The sequence below is a fragment of the Sinohyriopsis cumingii genome, chromosome 9 (genome assembly GCF_028554795.1).
Source record: "Sinohyriopsis cumingii isolate HCF-2022 chromosome 9, ASM2855479v2, whole genome shotgun sequence".
In the NCBI taxonomy this organism is placed as follows: domain Eukaryota; kingdom Metazoa; phylum Mollusca; class Bivalvia; order Unionida; family Unionidae; genus Sinohyriopsis; species Sinohyriopsis cumingii.
Window position 1 is genome coordinate 74316798 of NC_142969.1, and position 17678 is coordinate 74334475.

Consider the following 17678-nt stretch of genomic DNA (forward strand, 5'->3'; position numbering starts at 1 on the left):
GCTTACCGCTAGATGTAGACATGGTAAAAGTAGCAAGGAAAATCGAAAATAAGTTCCGAGAGAGGCTACATCAAAAATGACTATCATATGGGGTTTTGCACCCATTAAATCAGGTAACAAGATTATATATTTGAAAAAGAAGGATGCACAAAAATCCCACTCTTTTTGTATGTCTTAGGGTTAAATTAAGGAGCTGGTACAGAGGGTCGGAGTTCGACTGAAAATGTCACAGATGCCATCAAACGGACAGGAACCGAGATACTGCCCAATGCCCAACCCAGAAACACAACCAGGAAACTCTACAATTCCAACATATGCAAGCAAAGTAACTATGAAAACACATGGACAAATAAGAGAAGAAACAGAGCAAATTCTTATACTTATACAAGATGTAAGGAAGGCGACGAATTAATAGGAGGGAGACGAGCCGATACACACATTGCCAAATATTGACATCACAGCAATAGGAGCGACTAAAAGAAAACTCCAGACTGAGCCCTAACAAAACGAGTACGAATGGAAAGGAACACAGTATTCGACTACAGGATCGATTCGAATGTCTCTCTGATGCGGAAATACAGGAGGAAAATGATAAGGATGAAACAGAGGAAGGATTGATAAGAATAAAGTCACTCGCATCAACAACTTTACCAATAATGATGAAGAGTAAGAGAAAAGCGGTGACTGGCCCAGAATCCTCACAAGAAAATGAAAAGAAGAAGAGAAAGAAGGGAAAAACAGTAGCGAAATAGATGCAAGTAAAGGACAAAACGGGACGGTAATGAAAAGTGCAGTAACTAAAAAAACAGGGAAGAAGAGATTGAAGAGGAGGAAACGGAAAGAGAAATGGATAACAGAGATGAAATGGAAGAAGAAGAAGAAATAGAAGGAAAAAAAAGGGGGGAGCGAAAGCGACTCACAAGACAAACAGGAAGCAGTAACAAAATATGACACTACGGAAATGACGACGGACGAAACAAATACGATGACCAATGATACAGGGGAAGAAACCTACACTTACCCAATCAGCATAGATAAGGGGAGGATTGACTCCAGTGCCCCGTTTTAGTAAAACACATTTAAAATAAAATTATGAAGATAATCTAGAAAAATTATACAACAACCAACAATGCGGCAACCTGGAGGGAAAAATAAATGGAAGAAATGAACTTCCACCTTTTATCTATTAAAGTGAATGGAATTAATAAGGAAAAAATAGCAAAATTTAGAAAAGATTTAAATTATGACATCTTATTTTTGGAAGAAACTTATAACGGTTTTAAGGACGGTGTAAGGATCTTTTGTGAGAGCCATCTAAATGGGATTGTAATAAAAAATGATCTTGAAGGAGCTGATATAAGAGGAGGTGTAGCCACATTAGTTAAAATAAAGCGGGTATGAAGTGGGAGAGAGTAGAAGAGGACAAAGACTTAAAAGGGAGACTATTACATATAAAAACTGGGAAAACACATTTTATAAATCTATTCATACCAGCAAACAAATATCGTAAACAAGAGTTTTGGGGAAATCTAACGAAATATTTAGAGAAATACACGATGGAAGAGGTCGTACTGGGAGGAGATTATAATTGGGTAGGGGAAATATAGATAGAGAAGGGGAGTTAACATCACATGATGTAAGGTTCAAATTAGAAATGGAAAAGTTTATCACTAAACATAAATTTAAGGATGTATATCGTATCCTGAATATGCCAAGGAAGGAATATACCTATGAGTATAAAATAAATAAAGGATGTAGGATCGGAAAAATTTTATGTACCAACTTTGAGGAGATAAAGTATAAAGAAGCAGGTATTTTAGATTTTAAAGTATCCGATCACAAATTAATATATATTAAAATGAATGTTGAAATAAAAAATCTGGGCTAAAGTAAACTGGAAATTCAACAACAAACTACTAAAAGAGCCAACGTTTATTAGAGAAATAAAAAATGATTTTAAAAATTTTGCGGAAAACGTTAATAGAGATATTATTGAAGAATGGGACAAGCTCAAAAACAAATTTAAAAAAATAGCTATAAAACACGCGCAGATAAGAAGCATAAATCTAAAACTAGAGCAGGAAGCGATTGAAAGGCAACTCAAAAAAACTAATACAATAGAAACGGAAAAAAGTAAAAGACAGATTAAATAAAATTATAGAAAAATGATTAGTGGAAAAGAATTAAGGGCAGTAGAATTTACACAAAAGGGCAGAAAGATTATATAAACGTGAATATATTAGGGAGAGGGGGAGAAAAAATTATGGATGGTCTAAAAGTTAATGGAGATAAGAAAACAACCGATAAGCTTGAAATCTTAAAACACTTTGAAGAATACTACACTAATCTGTACAGATCGCAGGGAATTGCTGACGACAAAATTGAAGAGTATCTAAGAGATATCCAGTGCGAGATGATATCATCAGAACATAAGGACATATGTTATGATTTCATCTCGCAAGAAGAAACAGTGAAAAGTATTCAAAGTCTTACTAAAGGAAAATCCCCAGGGGGAGATGGACTCACCACAGATTTCTACATAACATTCTTTGGTGGGTTGTCGCCCATTTTGGAATGGTTGTATAATAATATTTTACTTAGAGATGATGTAATGACAGAAAGCATGAGGGAAGGTTTACTAGCTTTACTATACAAAGGGAAAGGAGATAGAGAAGAACTAAAAAATTGGAGGCCCATCTCCCTCCTTCATACTGATTATAAAATATTAAGCACAATTTTTGCGGATAGGATAAAAACGGAATGGGGAAAATTATAAATATCAACCAAACATGTGGCCCAAAAGGCAGAGATATACAACACAATATATTAAGTATTAAAACCATTATTGAACATATGTGACAGTGGACAAAAAGGTGCTTTGGTACTTTTAGACTAGGAAAAAGCTTTTGATAGATTGGAACATAACTATATACAAAAGGTAATAGAAAAATTTGGTTTTGGAAACAACTTTCAAAAATGGACCAAAATCCTGTACAACAAAATAACCTCAAGGGTGCAGGTAAATGAAGCAAAAACAGGTAAATTTGAAATTTAAAGATTAGTGAGGCAAGGTTGCCCACTATTTATGCTATTATATAATAGCAATTGAAATCTTAAGCATAAAAATTAAACTAAACAAAGACGTTGACGGCATCAAAATACCAAACATAAAAGAAAAAGTTAATGATTGTGCAAACTTTATTAAGGATCCATATTCCTTTACACATCTGATCAAATAATTCGAAAAATTTTAAAAGCATCGGGATCTCACATTAACCACGACAAAACCGAAATACTTAAAATAGGGAACTGGAGAGGAAACCATCCAGGTTTACCCCCACGCCTGATCAAGAAAAAGGTCAAAGCATTGGGAATTTATTTTGGAGAAGAGGAAGAGAAGGAAAACTGTAGACAGATAAAAGAAGAAAAAATGTGAACATCTGGGCACTAAAGCCACTTTGCCTTATGGAAAGAGTGCAACTAGCAAAAATATACATGTATGCACACATAAATTATATAATACAATCTATAGATATTAGTAATACAGTATTAAATACAATAGATAAACGTATAATAGACCACGTCTGGGATTTTAAATTACACTATATTAATAAAGAAACATCATATAAGGCTAAGGATTGGGGGGGGGGGTACTCCCCAGCCCCGTATTACTTGAATCCTCAAATATTTTAAACAGATTGAAAAAATTTAGAGCAGAATCACAATCTCCATGGGATGGTATCTATATATACCGCTATGGATTCACATTAAGAAATAGGAGGGGCATATATAAAAATAATAAGTTAACCAAACAATTAGAAATACAAAGAAATCAAAGGAATATAAAATAATTACTATTAAAATATAGAGACAAAAAAGAGTTCTGGAATAGGGAAGAAAAATTGACTCATAATTGGATAAGAGAGGATACGACAAAGGACCTTAAAAGCATAGTAGAAAAAGAAAATGTACACATAAACTGGAGAAGAGCATGGGGGCACTGGAATAAACTAGGATCCCTGAAAATTAAAAGCCTCTGCTTCAAATACATGCACAATGCGTGGTTGACAGGAGAGGTAGCAGTGAGACTGCACATGGTCAGAGTACCACCAAAATGTCCACTGTGTAAAAAACGAACATTTTCAAAATTTCATGTTGTGGCACAATGCGAAAACTCCAAAACTAATAGGTTAAAAGTCATAACTGAAATAAATAAAATGGATAAATACAAACACCAAAACATTTTATATATAGATGGAAACTTTAACAAAAGAATATTAAGTAAAATTACTGATTACATCGTTACAACTATGACGGCCTGTGGCCAAGTAATAATGATAGGGAAATAATAGTAAAAATGGGCGAGAGGCGGGGGCAATGAGAACTATCGATAGTGGTTGTTACCCAAAAGGGTTATTGCCCCGGCTACCTCACGATAAGATCCTTGAATTTTGTCCATAAAATCTATTGTTTTGAAAATAATATCTTTAATCATTTCTCTGTGGAAACTTAGGGAGAAAGGACAGGGACCTCCTGTGGAGAAAGTACGAGACGAGGAAGCCATGGGGTTAAGTAACATGGCGCTACGCGAAGTGAACAGGCCTATGGAAGAGTCCTGAATAACACCCGCATGGAGGACATGGAGACTTACAAAACAAAACAAAACATAACCTTTGTCTCACAAACATAGCTAACACCCGTACAGCCACTCTACTGTACAGAATAACCAAAACGGGAGATACAGTATTTGGCAATTGTTTGGAAATAAAACATCAAATAAAAGGTAGCCAAGTTCGAAGAAGTGAAGTGTGGGAAAATAAAGAGTATATGGAGCTCTCTAGAACGCAGCTGACCCTGGCTTAATACTATAAAGCGAAGTGCGACGCACTATTATAGCATACACCAAAACAATAGTTTTTTTTTTCTTTTTCTCTAAAATTAGCGCATAGTCACTTCGCAAAAATTCAAAATTGAAATAAATTAATCAAATAAATTATAAGAAAACGCATTAGATCCAGGTTATAAGGATCGTAAAACAACTGGGAACAGATTTGATATAGAAGGCAATCCCTTCACGAATACAATTATAGCACGAACAACATATAGCATACTCACCAATAGCACACACGGGATATAGGCACCTCCAGCCAAGGTCACACAAAAAATAGGAGAGGAACTCCGAGTAAAAGCGATAGAAACCTATTCGGAATACCAAACCTATAGAAGACAATAAGAATGTAAATACCCCGTCAAAATTTTGTAAAATTTTGTACCAAATTCTTTATGAAAGCAGAAAACAAGCAACATGGGGGGGGGGCTTCAGAAACACATAAAACACTTTTATCTTTGGTTAGGTGGGGGGCATCTGTCTGGTGCCCCCACCCACCCACCCAAAAAAAAAAGAAAACAGAGTTTTCACCAGAAGTCTTAACATACAGGTATCGTCTAGTTGAAAATCTTGTCATTACATCCCAATGGATGGTGATATAATGTTTTAACTAAAAGACTTCACATGATGTCTAGTTGGTCTTAAACGAAAAGGGTGCTGATCTGAGTTCCGTTATAGCTGTAACAGCATTGATCGATCTTAAAAGCTTTTCCTCATTACTCCTCCATAGCAAATAGTTTTGTGACAATGATGCTGTTCACAAATCCAATATGGCTATCATAGTGGCCATTTTGAGAACTTTGTCATCACTTATTGTGCTAAATGGATTTCTTATTAACATGTTGATTTTACTAAATTCTTAAGGTCTAATGAAAATCGTGCCACTCAGGCCACCACAGTGACCAATTTAATGGTCATATCAACATGGTGTTTTAACTGAAAGACTTGTTGTGATGTCTAGATGATCATAAATGACAATGATGCTAAACTGAAGACCCAAACGGTCATTTGGAAATTCTTGCTCTACTCTTCAATGAAAAGTCTTTTTGAGAAGGTTATTCGTCAGAAGAGTTCTTCTGATGTCTAGTTAGTCCTGAATGAAAACAATGCAAACTGACTCACATTATGACCACCATGCTAGCCATGATGAAAGTGTCGTTATCTCTGCTCCTCCTAAATGTATGCATATATCAACATAGGGTTTTCACCAACAGACTTCTTATGATACCTAGCTGTTTTTAAGTGCAAATGTTGCCATTGGTAGATCCAATATTGATGTTACATTGGCTGTCTTGACAATGGTGATGTCTCTACCCGCCAAATATGGATGGTTATATTGTCATCGGGATTTCACTGAAAGACTTGTAATGTTGTCTTGTTACAACTCTATGATCTTCACCTAAGTAAAAGAAAAGATAAAAAATCATAAAGTTTTGTAAAATTCAACAGATAATTTATTTCATTTTAATAAAAGGAACTTAACAATATTGTGAATTAAATCCCAAATAGTCCTATAAATTCTATCACATTTTCCAAAAGTGTAATGTTCCAAATGAATTCCAGTGGTGTTCCAAATAAATTGCAATCTTGCATGTACCGATATGTGAATGGTCTTGAATTTGCAAATGGTCTTGCTGTTTCAAATTGATGCAACCTAGAATATGTCTTTGAATAAATTCACAATAATCCTTAAAGAGTGATTTTATGCTGAAGTCAATGAAAACTTTGGAATTCCAATGAATACTGGTAATTCCACTACAAATGTTAAGATAGGAATAGTAATTATGATTTAAACAACATTACACGTATGATGTATATACCTTCCTTCTTGACCTATGTTGCAATAAACCATTTTTGGGAAATAGTCTGTCATCTTAGTAGAATTTCCATCAAATTTGTAAAAAACAAAATTAAAAGAAAAATTCAGGTCTTTTTACATAAATATTAGCAAGCTGTTAAGAAAAGGGCAGGTAGATCATGTTTTTTGAGGGGAATACCAATGTCCTGAAGTCACATCCAAGTTAACATGTTTACACACAAAATTACCTTATCTCAAAGTAAAAGCCCACAATAACGGACACAATTACCTTTTAATGAGTTCTTTACAAAATGACCCATAACAGTGTATAGTCATTAAAAAAAATAATGTAGTATACATAACCGTCTACTTAGTCTTTACCAAAAAATGGTATTGTATTAAATTACTGGATATTCTTCTTACTCAGAAAAGCATCAACCCATTCTTGTTACTCTTATTATTTGTATTGTAGTAAAAGTAGTATATGCTGTTATAGTTGGGAGATTGTTGTTGTTGTTATTTTCTGGAATATGACAATGCATTTTGTGCATGATAATTAGACGTTATTCAGGAGTTGCTCATACTTTTGCATTGTATACTCCCAGCAAGAGAAAATACTACGTATATCAAAAATCATAACTGAAATGTGTACTGCACTATGATTTTTTATTTTTATATATCCAAGCAGGAAAAGTTTTAATTTGGATCTTCCAATTCACCTGTTTTGAAAACGCAAATACAAAGTGAAGGATTGTTCCTTACTTTTATATTGAAATATTCTTTCCAATGATAAACTAGTTGCAACTGGAATTTTGTTTTACATGATAATTAAGTGTTGGTAGTTTTTAATCAGTATATTGCTGCATTAATTGGCATCATTCTTTCGTTTGTTAGAATCACAAATGTGAACACGAAAACCTTAACCAGTGAGCTGTTTTTACAATTTTAATTTTATAATTGCCATAGCTGAACTTAAAACTACAATATGTATGACGTTTGGAATAAATATAACTTGGATAGTTTCAACATTTAAATTCAGACACTAATAAGTTTCGACATTTATTGAATTTCAAAGATTAATAAGTTTTGACATGTCCAAATTGGTTCATATAAAAAGATGGTAGCTAGTTGAAATGTTGGAAAGAATAAGTAAATGATGTAACAGTCCAAGTTGTATCAAACTGGCTGACTGTAAAAAAAAATGCATTATTAATTATTTTACAAATTCCGTGGGGCCCAAAGTGTCAGAGTGGTTTAAAGCGCTCACTGTTATGGATCACTGCCATCTCACCTCTGTCTGTGTATGTTTGAGTCTCAGGCTCGGCTAGTGTGGGTATGTGAGAAAGCTTGCTGATAGCTTCTCGTGGGTTTGTGATTCTTTCTGGGGTTTTCCCAGGTTCTTCCTCCACCATATATACTGGCTGCAATGCATTGCCTATCTTGCGTTTAAAAATGGCATTAAACCCTATAACAACAACAACAAATTCCATATGTCGTTGCGGGCTGCAGGAATTAATTCCATGGGCCATCAGTTTGAGACCTCTGGACTAGATACATGGAAGCTATACCTTCTAGTAATGCATGGCAACCTTAATGTTTCTTCTAACAGTTTTTATACAACAACCATGTAATAATATTATATGTGCACCTGTTTTCCAGATGTCAGTCTGCTTGTTCTTTATTTTCTTTGGAATAAGTTAGGCTCCCTACAGTCTGTGGTTACCAAACTATTTGATCAGCATGCCTTTGGCAATAATCTGATTAATTTTAGGTATGAAAAATCAGGGTGACTAGGACTGAAAGACTGAAGATCGGTTAATTACATGCATACTCACTGCTTTGACCAAACTATGTAAATGGCCCACATAGAAGATGAGAAAGACACTAATTGATTGAGAGAGAATGCCCCACTTGTTACATGTCGCTTTTGTTGGTTATTGTTATCTAGGATATGATTGACTGGTGTTATTGCCTAGACTGAGTAAATAACAATGTCAAATATGAAATTAATGGACGGAATAACAGAGATCTGAGCAAAGATCTAGAATAGAACAACACCGTATTTAAACAATAACAATTTAATCAATTACATAAACATTTTGAAACTGAACATGACATTTGAATAATACACTTTCTCTTAGAAATAGAATTTCAAAATTTTATAGAAATGCAGTTGTCCATTCTGTTATAAAGATAAAACAAATTTGATCATAGAGTCGAGTAAACATTAAAACTCATTGCTCAGCATGCCGGCATAACCTGTTTCAGTCTCCTTCCAAATGGCACCCGACCGCTCCACTGGCCTAGTGGTTAGAGTGTCCGCCTCAGATGCAGGAGTTTGAGGGATTTATTCCAAGCAGAGTCATACCAAAGACTTATAAAATTGTTTCTAACAGCTGTATTGCTAGGAGCTTAACATTAAGAGGTTAGTGTTAGGACTGGTCAGCCTACTATAATGTGGCTAGGTGGGACATAATGCTACATGTCTGCGCCAAAATACCCAGTGCTCGACATCGCTATAAACTTCCATGCTGCATAATTGCAGCGATATGACTGTACAATTGTGAAAGCTACATTCAAATTCCAAATCGCACACACACACAATCCAAATGGCACATACTTGTCTCTGGTTTGTCTCTACGTTGCGTTTCCCGCCACTTAACCCCACGTTAATGTCGCCTCTTCTATATTTCTAACCACTATTCCAGCAGGTTCTAATTAAAAATCAATCATACCCTATCCCATGCAGCAGAGCATCCCATCTTTCACAGCCAGTTATTTATTGCGGGCCAAGCCTATACGCTAAAGTTAATTGTTACATGTCACCTTGACTGCATCAAGATTCCACTTAGTTATGGTACAATAATCATCTTCCAAAATTCATACTGTTACATTGATTTTTTAGTCAGGGTCACTACCATTTAGGGAAATATAGTTTACTGACAATATCTTCTGTTCTTTGTTACCTACTATAAACCAGAGCTTGTGGATGTCATGCATTTGAAACTAAAGACACCTATTGATTTGGGGGCAAAAATCCCCAAATACAGTTTCAACAAATTACTTTAAGTACTCTATAACTTAATTTGACCAAATTTTGTGGATGACAAATATTTTAGACAAGGAATACATCTATTTAATTTTTGGCTTTGAGCTCAAACTCCAAGGTCACACTGACTTAAAGAATACATATTCCCCGTCTTGACACATTTGAACTTGAGATCTGCATCCCATACTCTGGTCAGAATTTTTAGTTGGCTTGCATTTCATGCTATAAACAAAAGAACTGTTTTGATATTGGAGTCAAATGGGCACAGTTACTCCGTGATAAAACTGTGATGACTGTGTAAAAAAGGAAAACTTCCTTTATTTTCATGACCAAAAATTTTCATTTTTTGCGTTTGAGCTGAGAAAGATTAGGTATTTGATAATATAGTAGGTAACAACTTTTGAGGTGCCACCCATCATACTGGAGGTACGAGGGCTGCTACTGATTCTTGGGGAATGCACTGAATGATGCTCATAATTTTGGGAATGGATGTTTGGTGTACCATTTATGGTACTCATGTGGTGATAGGAAAACAAAACTTATACCTTGTATCTCAGAACATTATCAAGTGGATTATTTATACCCACCATGCTTTGTTTGTCAAAAGCAAGATATTGCATTTTAAGGGGTTAAGAATGGTTTTGCATTTCTAACGAAAAAAGCAAAGTGTCGTATAATTTCAGCCATATTAATAGATGCTTCCATGAAAACTTTTACAAAATATACCATGGTACATCTGTCACATTGCCATATGAAACATACTTTGCATAATATCAGGATCATAGAATTGAAACCAAGGCATGCAAAATATTTTGCCTACTCAGTATGTTGGAATAAAGGCCTAGCGTGATGTCTGGTGCAGGAAAATGAGTCTTCTAGCTGAAAATAATATGGCTTGGCAGACTTTGGGTGATGCAGTAACTACTGACAGTTTTCAAATTTGCTGTTGTAAAGAACATATTACATTACTAAGTCTTCTTTGGGATTTTTGTTTATATATTAAGATAATTATCATTTAGAGATAAATATACATACAGATGTTGAGTTTAGGGTCTGTTTCCTTTTTAAATGAAGAATTTTCAGGAAGCAACCTTGCAAACTAATGCTTGACATACAAGCAAACCTAACAACTTACTTACCTTCTACAGCAGAACAACACTATAACTGCCTGCGTTCATTGCTCGATATATATGCCCCAGCAACCGAGTGCAGAGTATCAATTCAATAGTGTTCTCCATGGTAAAGGAGTGTTAGGGACCAGCTTCGCACTGCTAAAAGAGACCGCCGTAAAGCTGAAATGCTTTGGCTTTCCACCAGACTCACTATTCATAAGCAAATCTATTAAACCGCTTAGATCATAGATCATCATCCAGTGTCTCACCAATTGTACGCTGATGACACCCAAATATACAAATCTAGCCACCCAACGGAAGTTGATGCTACCATCCAAGGTTTAGAGAGGTCCATTTCTGATGTGAAATCATGGATGACGTGTAACAAGCTGCAGATGAATGATGATAAAACTCAGGCCATTCTGATTAGAAAACAAAGATGTTCTTATTCACATCCTTTACTTCAAACAATAAATATCAGCAACACCAACATTAAATTCACACAATCAGTACGAAACCTAGGTGTTACTCTGGACAGTACTCTCACATTGCACCAACATGTCATGAACATATGCAAGGCTGCATATCTTCAACTGAGACGCATCAGCTCCATTCGCAGATATTTTTCAGTTGATGCCACTAAAACATTTGTGTGTTCATTAGTACTTTCAAGACTGGTTGTAATTCAATTATGTCTGGTTCATCTCGATATCTACTCCGAAAACTTCAAAACGTTCAAAACACAGCTGCTCGGATCATACTTAGAGTACCACGATCAGAGCACACCTCCCCGCTGCTCTGTACCCTACACAGGCCATCCATTTGATATAGAATCAAACACAAAATGTATTCTCTGTGCTGCGTTTCACTGACGGACTGTAGTCCAACATACCTCTCCGACATCACCCACGTGTACACACCGGCAAGATACTTACGCTCCTCTTCTGACAATCGTATACTCATTATTCCCACTATGAAAACAAAGTCATATGGACAGCGTTATTTTGCATACCAGGGCCCAGCAACGTGGAATGAATTGCCCACTGAACATAGACTCAAAGACACAGTGATCACATTCAAGAGTGCTCTCAAAACTCACTTATTTCGACTGCAAGAACAAACTTAAAGACCTAATAATGTTTCCTACCTTAAATATTTTCAGCATGTTTTTTTCATTTATTTATGTTTTATAATTTCATGGTGTTTGTGTTTGTAATCATATCATTATATGTTTTCATCTCATAGGTGTTGTCTAATATTGTAAAGTGCTTGGAGCTTCTAAAGATTAGGCGCTATACAAAGTCTTCATTATTATTATTATTGTGAATTTAATAGGAAAATTAACTTTTGACCTTCATCCAGGTTGTGTTATTGTGTCTGGGCTTTTTATATATTGTGTTTACTTCAGAATGATTCATTCCATATCTTAACCTCAGTCTAGTGGAGTCAGTTGTGTTCAAATATATTTTGTGAAGATTTAATTTATTTATTTCAATTATTGATTGTAATTACAAAGTGCTCTTTGATTTTAGGACTAAATTACTATCTTGGAATTATTGTGAATTTAGTCAAGGATACTTTGGATTATATTGTTGTGTTACGTCGAGACTGTCAGCACATCCACACTATTCCAGACTTCTGGCACTTCAATGCATTCAGTATCGAATTTCTTTTGGAATACTACTGGAATTCATTTGAAATACTTGATACCCATTGGACTTAAGTTAGAATTTTTTGGGACTATTTGGGATGTAATTCAGACTAGAATAAGTTCCTGTTAAATTTTCACTTTGTTTTCTAGGGAAATAATTATCTGTTGCATTTTATGAAAAAATTTTTGGTTTTTACTATATTCTGGTACTTAGTCTAAGACCATAGAGTCATACAATCAGTCAGTGCTGTGTTTGGGGGTTTGGGGTGTAAAAGAGATGTACAATACTGGTATAATGTAGTGCCCTTTTCCTTTGCATAGAACCTAGTACTTGTATACTTTTTATAATTATGAATTTATGTTTAAAAACTGCAGCTAGATTGCACTAGTTGCAAATTGTCATATTGGTTCTTTAATTAAATTGGAAATAAAATAAAGGATACTGGGTTTCTCTTAAACAGGTTTAACATATTGTTGCCAGGGGGAGGAGGGTCAGATCCCTTGCAAAGTTGTGATCATAACAGTTTATGGCCATGACATTAATTCTGAGTTGTTTTTGCATGATTTTGTAACTGGCAATATTCTGTGCCCAAAGTTTAAGCATGTCAGTGCAGATTAACAGTACATGCATACAAGTTTTGTTGTTATCTATCTGTTTATAACAGCTTGAACTCACTAGAAAACACTGTGGCATGCAGTTATATAAATATATATTACAGTGTGAACTGTGTTTGTAGCCATTAATCGAAGAACTTCAGGTACCATGTCGGAACACTGCATTGCAAGTTTCTGAGATTTTACTTTTCACACAAGATTTATTTAGGATTCATGTAGAGCTTTAAGGAAAAAAAGAAAACTGATAGCACAATGACTAGGCTCCCTCTAAATCAAGACTGTGCCCATCTTGTAAGCTACCTGTCTGATCTGTTCACGAATGGTGCTGTATAATTTGCCTGAAAGAATCCTTGATCCATTTGTCGAAATTGTGTATTTGCACAAAGACTTCAAAGTACAGGTATAGTAGTAACATTTTCCCAGCTATGAAAGTTTTGCCAGGCTAGAAAATTCTTTACACTTCCAGCTGAAAGTGCGCTCCCCCCCCCCCCCCAGGAATTCGCTAGGTTATTATCCCCCTGCCAATTACACCATTAGAACATTTAAAAAGCAAAACTAAATTTATAAAAACAGATACTAACTTAGTTTAAAATTTTTATAAGAACAAGTCTCTGCCCCCCCCATGAATATATTTTGTTTTTAAAACCAATAATATTATAATAAATATTTATGTTACACATTTCCATATTAACAAATATATATATATATATATATATATATATATATATATATATATATATATATATATATATATATATATATATATATATATGTCCATTCCTCATCGTGGGGGTTATATGTTTTTCTTATTTTGTTAAGATTCATTCTCCTACCGCTCTTAGAAAGGAATGACCTGCGTGTGTTTTCCGATGTCACGTAAGACCTTCAAAGCAGATGCCTCTTAGTTTCCCACTAAACATTGTCAATTGTGCACTAAGTGACGGCGGTATGTCCGTGGAAAAAATCAAAAGAATATTGACAATGATGATGCCTTATTCGTGTTAATGACTAGCGCTACAATAACAAGCGCTCGTGATGAGTGGCAATCTAATACAAATAGTACGTGACCACCGTCGACACACAGGATGTTGACCCCTTAAATTTGTCAGTTATCTGATACCAAACGCAGAAGCCGTTGTCGGGTCCAGTGCGTAGTACATTCATCCTCTTTTGGTTTGGCGCCTGCCGTGGATTTATTGTATCCCACACATTTAATTTAGTCAGTACTGTGTTTTTATTTACAGGAATGACACACTTCTGTGGGTACATAGTATATGACAATTTCACGTCCATCAGATGAAATTCAGGAATAAGTATCCGGTCACTCTCGCTGGGATACAAAAACAAAATCTTTAGAAAGTTGATATATTATCCTCTGCAACAACAACGACACGATCATCGTCCCGGGCGCTAGTTTTTATTTTATCAGCCGCAACAGGAATCATGGTAACATAACAAGGACAACGGTTTCAACCCGTGTAATTGGACCATACTGGTATGTAATGGAAACAGTGATCAGTATGTCGATCACATTAGCTGTGGTGTGTGTTTGTCACTGTAAACACGGTAATGTGTAAGGGCTGCAATGCCAACGATCAAGCTTCCGGATTTCCAACTACTCTTACCATATATAGCTTCCACAGTTAGCAACTCCGTTATGCATGCTTACATTAGATAAACAAAGTCAAGTGGAAGCAAACAGAAATATACAAGGAGTCATATGTGCGGTCTGGATGAGCTGGATTGGAGTATTGGTGCAGCTCACACAACGTACATGACATCAACAAGGAGTATAAACCATTGGTGAGAGAGCATGTATCAACTAGAGAGGCGTACCGCCCCCCCCCCCCCATTCACAACCACGCAAAAGAGCTCATCAAATATGTTTACCCCTCATACACGCAAAACCATTCCGACACACGCACATTAAACGATATTTCTCTATCTGCCACTAGTTTAAATTCTTCCAGATTTTCAGCTACACATGTATGATCATGGTGAGGAAAGATTTATCATCAAGATACATCAGGATAATGTTCTTACACTATTGACCTTCTTCAGAATTGGTCGATTATTGTCTGTCTCATGTCAACGTTTAACGTTGTTGTTGTGGAAAATGTCAAACGTTTACTGAGCAGTGATATCGATATTTTGAAGGAAACATCTTATACTGCCAAAGCTTGAACAAGGAGAGATAGAGAGAGAAGGGGGGGGGGGAGAGAGAGATTGAGAGAGAGATTTCTTAATACGTATCTTTTCTCTACAACAAAAGCTTTCTGCAACGTATATAATGAGTCGAATAGACAGTTCAGTTGTCGGCGTGATGTTGTCTTTAAGATGGGGACACAGGAGACCGCAAAGAAATGAATTTGGAAGGATAATCGCTTACTCTTGTACGTATCACTAAGGTTCACTGAGATGGAATGCGATCGCGTTTCAAATTGGACTTTTAAGGTCTGGCTGTACATATTCTGACGGCATTTAAATATCCATCCATCTGTCTGGTAAACAGTGCATATTTGTAAGATCCAATCTTGTAATATATTTTGATTGTAGAATATATTGTATCATGAAAGCACGTTTTAGTTTTGAACGTATATCCGTATTTAGCCACGTGAGGTATAAACAAAATTACAAATAAACATTATAAATGCACAAAAATAAATTTTGCGACAAATCTAGACTAATCATCTATCCTATATTCTCTAAAAAAATATATGCAATAAGGTTTGTATCAATGTTGTCTATTCTGTGGTTTCCATGGCATCTTTGAGAGTGGTAGAGCATGGTCATTGTGTTATTGAACTAGATGAAATAGCTTTCTGACACAATGTTGCAACCGTTAATCACTGATTGCAATTAAATCACTGATATAAGAGAGATGATAAAATTGTTTATAACATACAATATTTGCAGGAGGAATATGATGAACAAACCGTTGCTGCCAAAATGAGTGAATACATCTCGCTACCCCAGCATTTGGAAATCAACATGCTTAAATGTGTTACTGTGGAAGTATTGATTGGGATACAGCACTAAACATACAACTCTCTCCAATGAATGTCACTCTCTACAGTATTTGACTAATACGGTAGAAAAGTGGACATTTACATTTTAAATGACTCACAAGCTCCTAGTCGGCAATGTAGACAGCGTAAAAACATGAACAACTTAAATTAAAAGGTATAACAATTTAATATATGTAGTAATAATAAATAAACTAATCAAACAATTTATGGCTATAAATCTTACAATTACAATCCTCTCGTAAATGAACACATTAACTTGGCCTGTTACAAATCCATCATACGAGAATTTATATCCTAATATGAAAGAGTCTCCTTTCAGTGAGAACTCTTCCTTGTACTCATCTGTGTCAATTCTCCTGTCTCACTTCTCCTTCCCTCCTTCTTCTTTCAGTCCCTTTCCTGCTACTATTCTCTTTCATATTGCCTCCTTCCTTTGCCACACTTGTACTCCGCAACACCTTGTACTATTCTCGTACTTCTCCATCCCTCCTTAAGGGTTTAGTGCCGTCTCTACATGCATCCAGGGAGCTTCCTCTGGAAAATATAAAGGACGTACATCTGGTTCTCTATATACTCATCTCGAAATCTTCAACTTTATCGCGGACTTCTCATTAGACAAATGGCGAACACTTTAGCAGGTCTTCTCACACTCTAACGTTCTCATTCCATATAAACTATGCCCTATATACGAATAATATTACTTAACGAAGTCGCGTAACACAGGCACTCACATATCTAAATAGTAAACTCCTACACAGCAATCTACCGTTGTTGCGGTAATCGTTCACATTGTAAGTGTCCTACGAATAATAGAATGATACAAATAAATACATACATATGCATAAATATTCACTGTCCATTTTACATACATCTTATTCTACATGCTGGACAATGCAAATACCATTCTAATAATTTCATATTTACACAAATCAATGCAAATATTCAGATGAGATATTTCTTACCTGTAGAAGCTTCTTATTTATTTTCCAATTCAGTTCCTCTTTGACTTTTTTTTGAGGCACTCGCTCGGAGTAGTCATTTCCCAAGATACTTTTATAATTCTTATATCCTCCGCTCCTCTCAAAAGGTGAGGAACCACTGATTAATTTCACCAAGGTACTGGCTAGCTGTTTCATTGTCCAATTGTCTGTCTGAGACATTAACTCCCTTACTGGTAGGTTTTTAAATTTCTTTAATTCCGATCGGCGGGTACGTATACCTTGAAGTTCATGGCTTGCCATATACCCCATCCCACAGTTATCTGTGAACACATAAATCTTTCATTCGCAACGACACAAGGAGTTGAATCCCTTTGAAGCGACTAGCGGTCTCCCGTCTAATTACTGAATAAACACGTTGCCGGTATCTGCTGTGGTTCTTACAAAGCATCTCAGACAATTATAACAATGACTTAAACCCGAGTACATTGACAATGTGATCTTTCATCTGATTGGATAGACTTGTTACTACTCTGGAGATTATTTTTCTTCTCCGAGTTCAACCAGACTTTCCACTGAGGCTTATATCAAGATCTCG

At 35.5% G+C, this 17678-nt stretch overlaps 1 protein-coding gene across 1 annotated transcript; it reads right to left on the minus strand.

Moving 5' to 3' along the window:
* Positions 1 to 16289: 16289 nt before the first annotated feature.
* On the minus strand, positions 16290 to 17461 carry LOC149792033 (uncharacterized). The gene is made up of 2 exons (XM_089969323.1): positions 17105 to 17461; positions 16290 to 16676 (listed from the first exon to the last, which is right to left on the minus strand). The coding sequence occupies exons 1-2, from the start codon at positions 17390 to 17392 to the stop codon at positions 16653 to 16655; spliced, it is 312 nt and encodes a 103-aa protein (XP_089825449.1). The 5' UTR covers positions 17393 to 17461; the 3' UTR covers positions 16290 to 16652.
* Between the last annotated feature and the right edge of the window lie 217 nt (positions 17462 to 17678).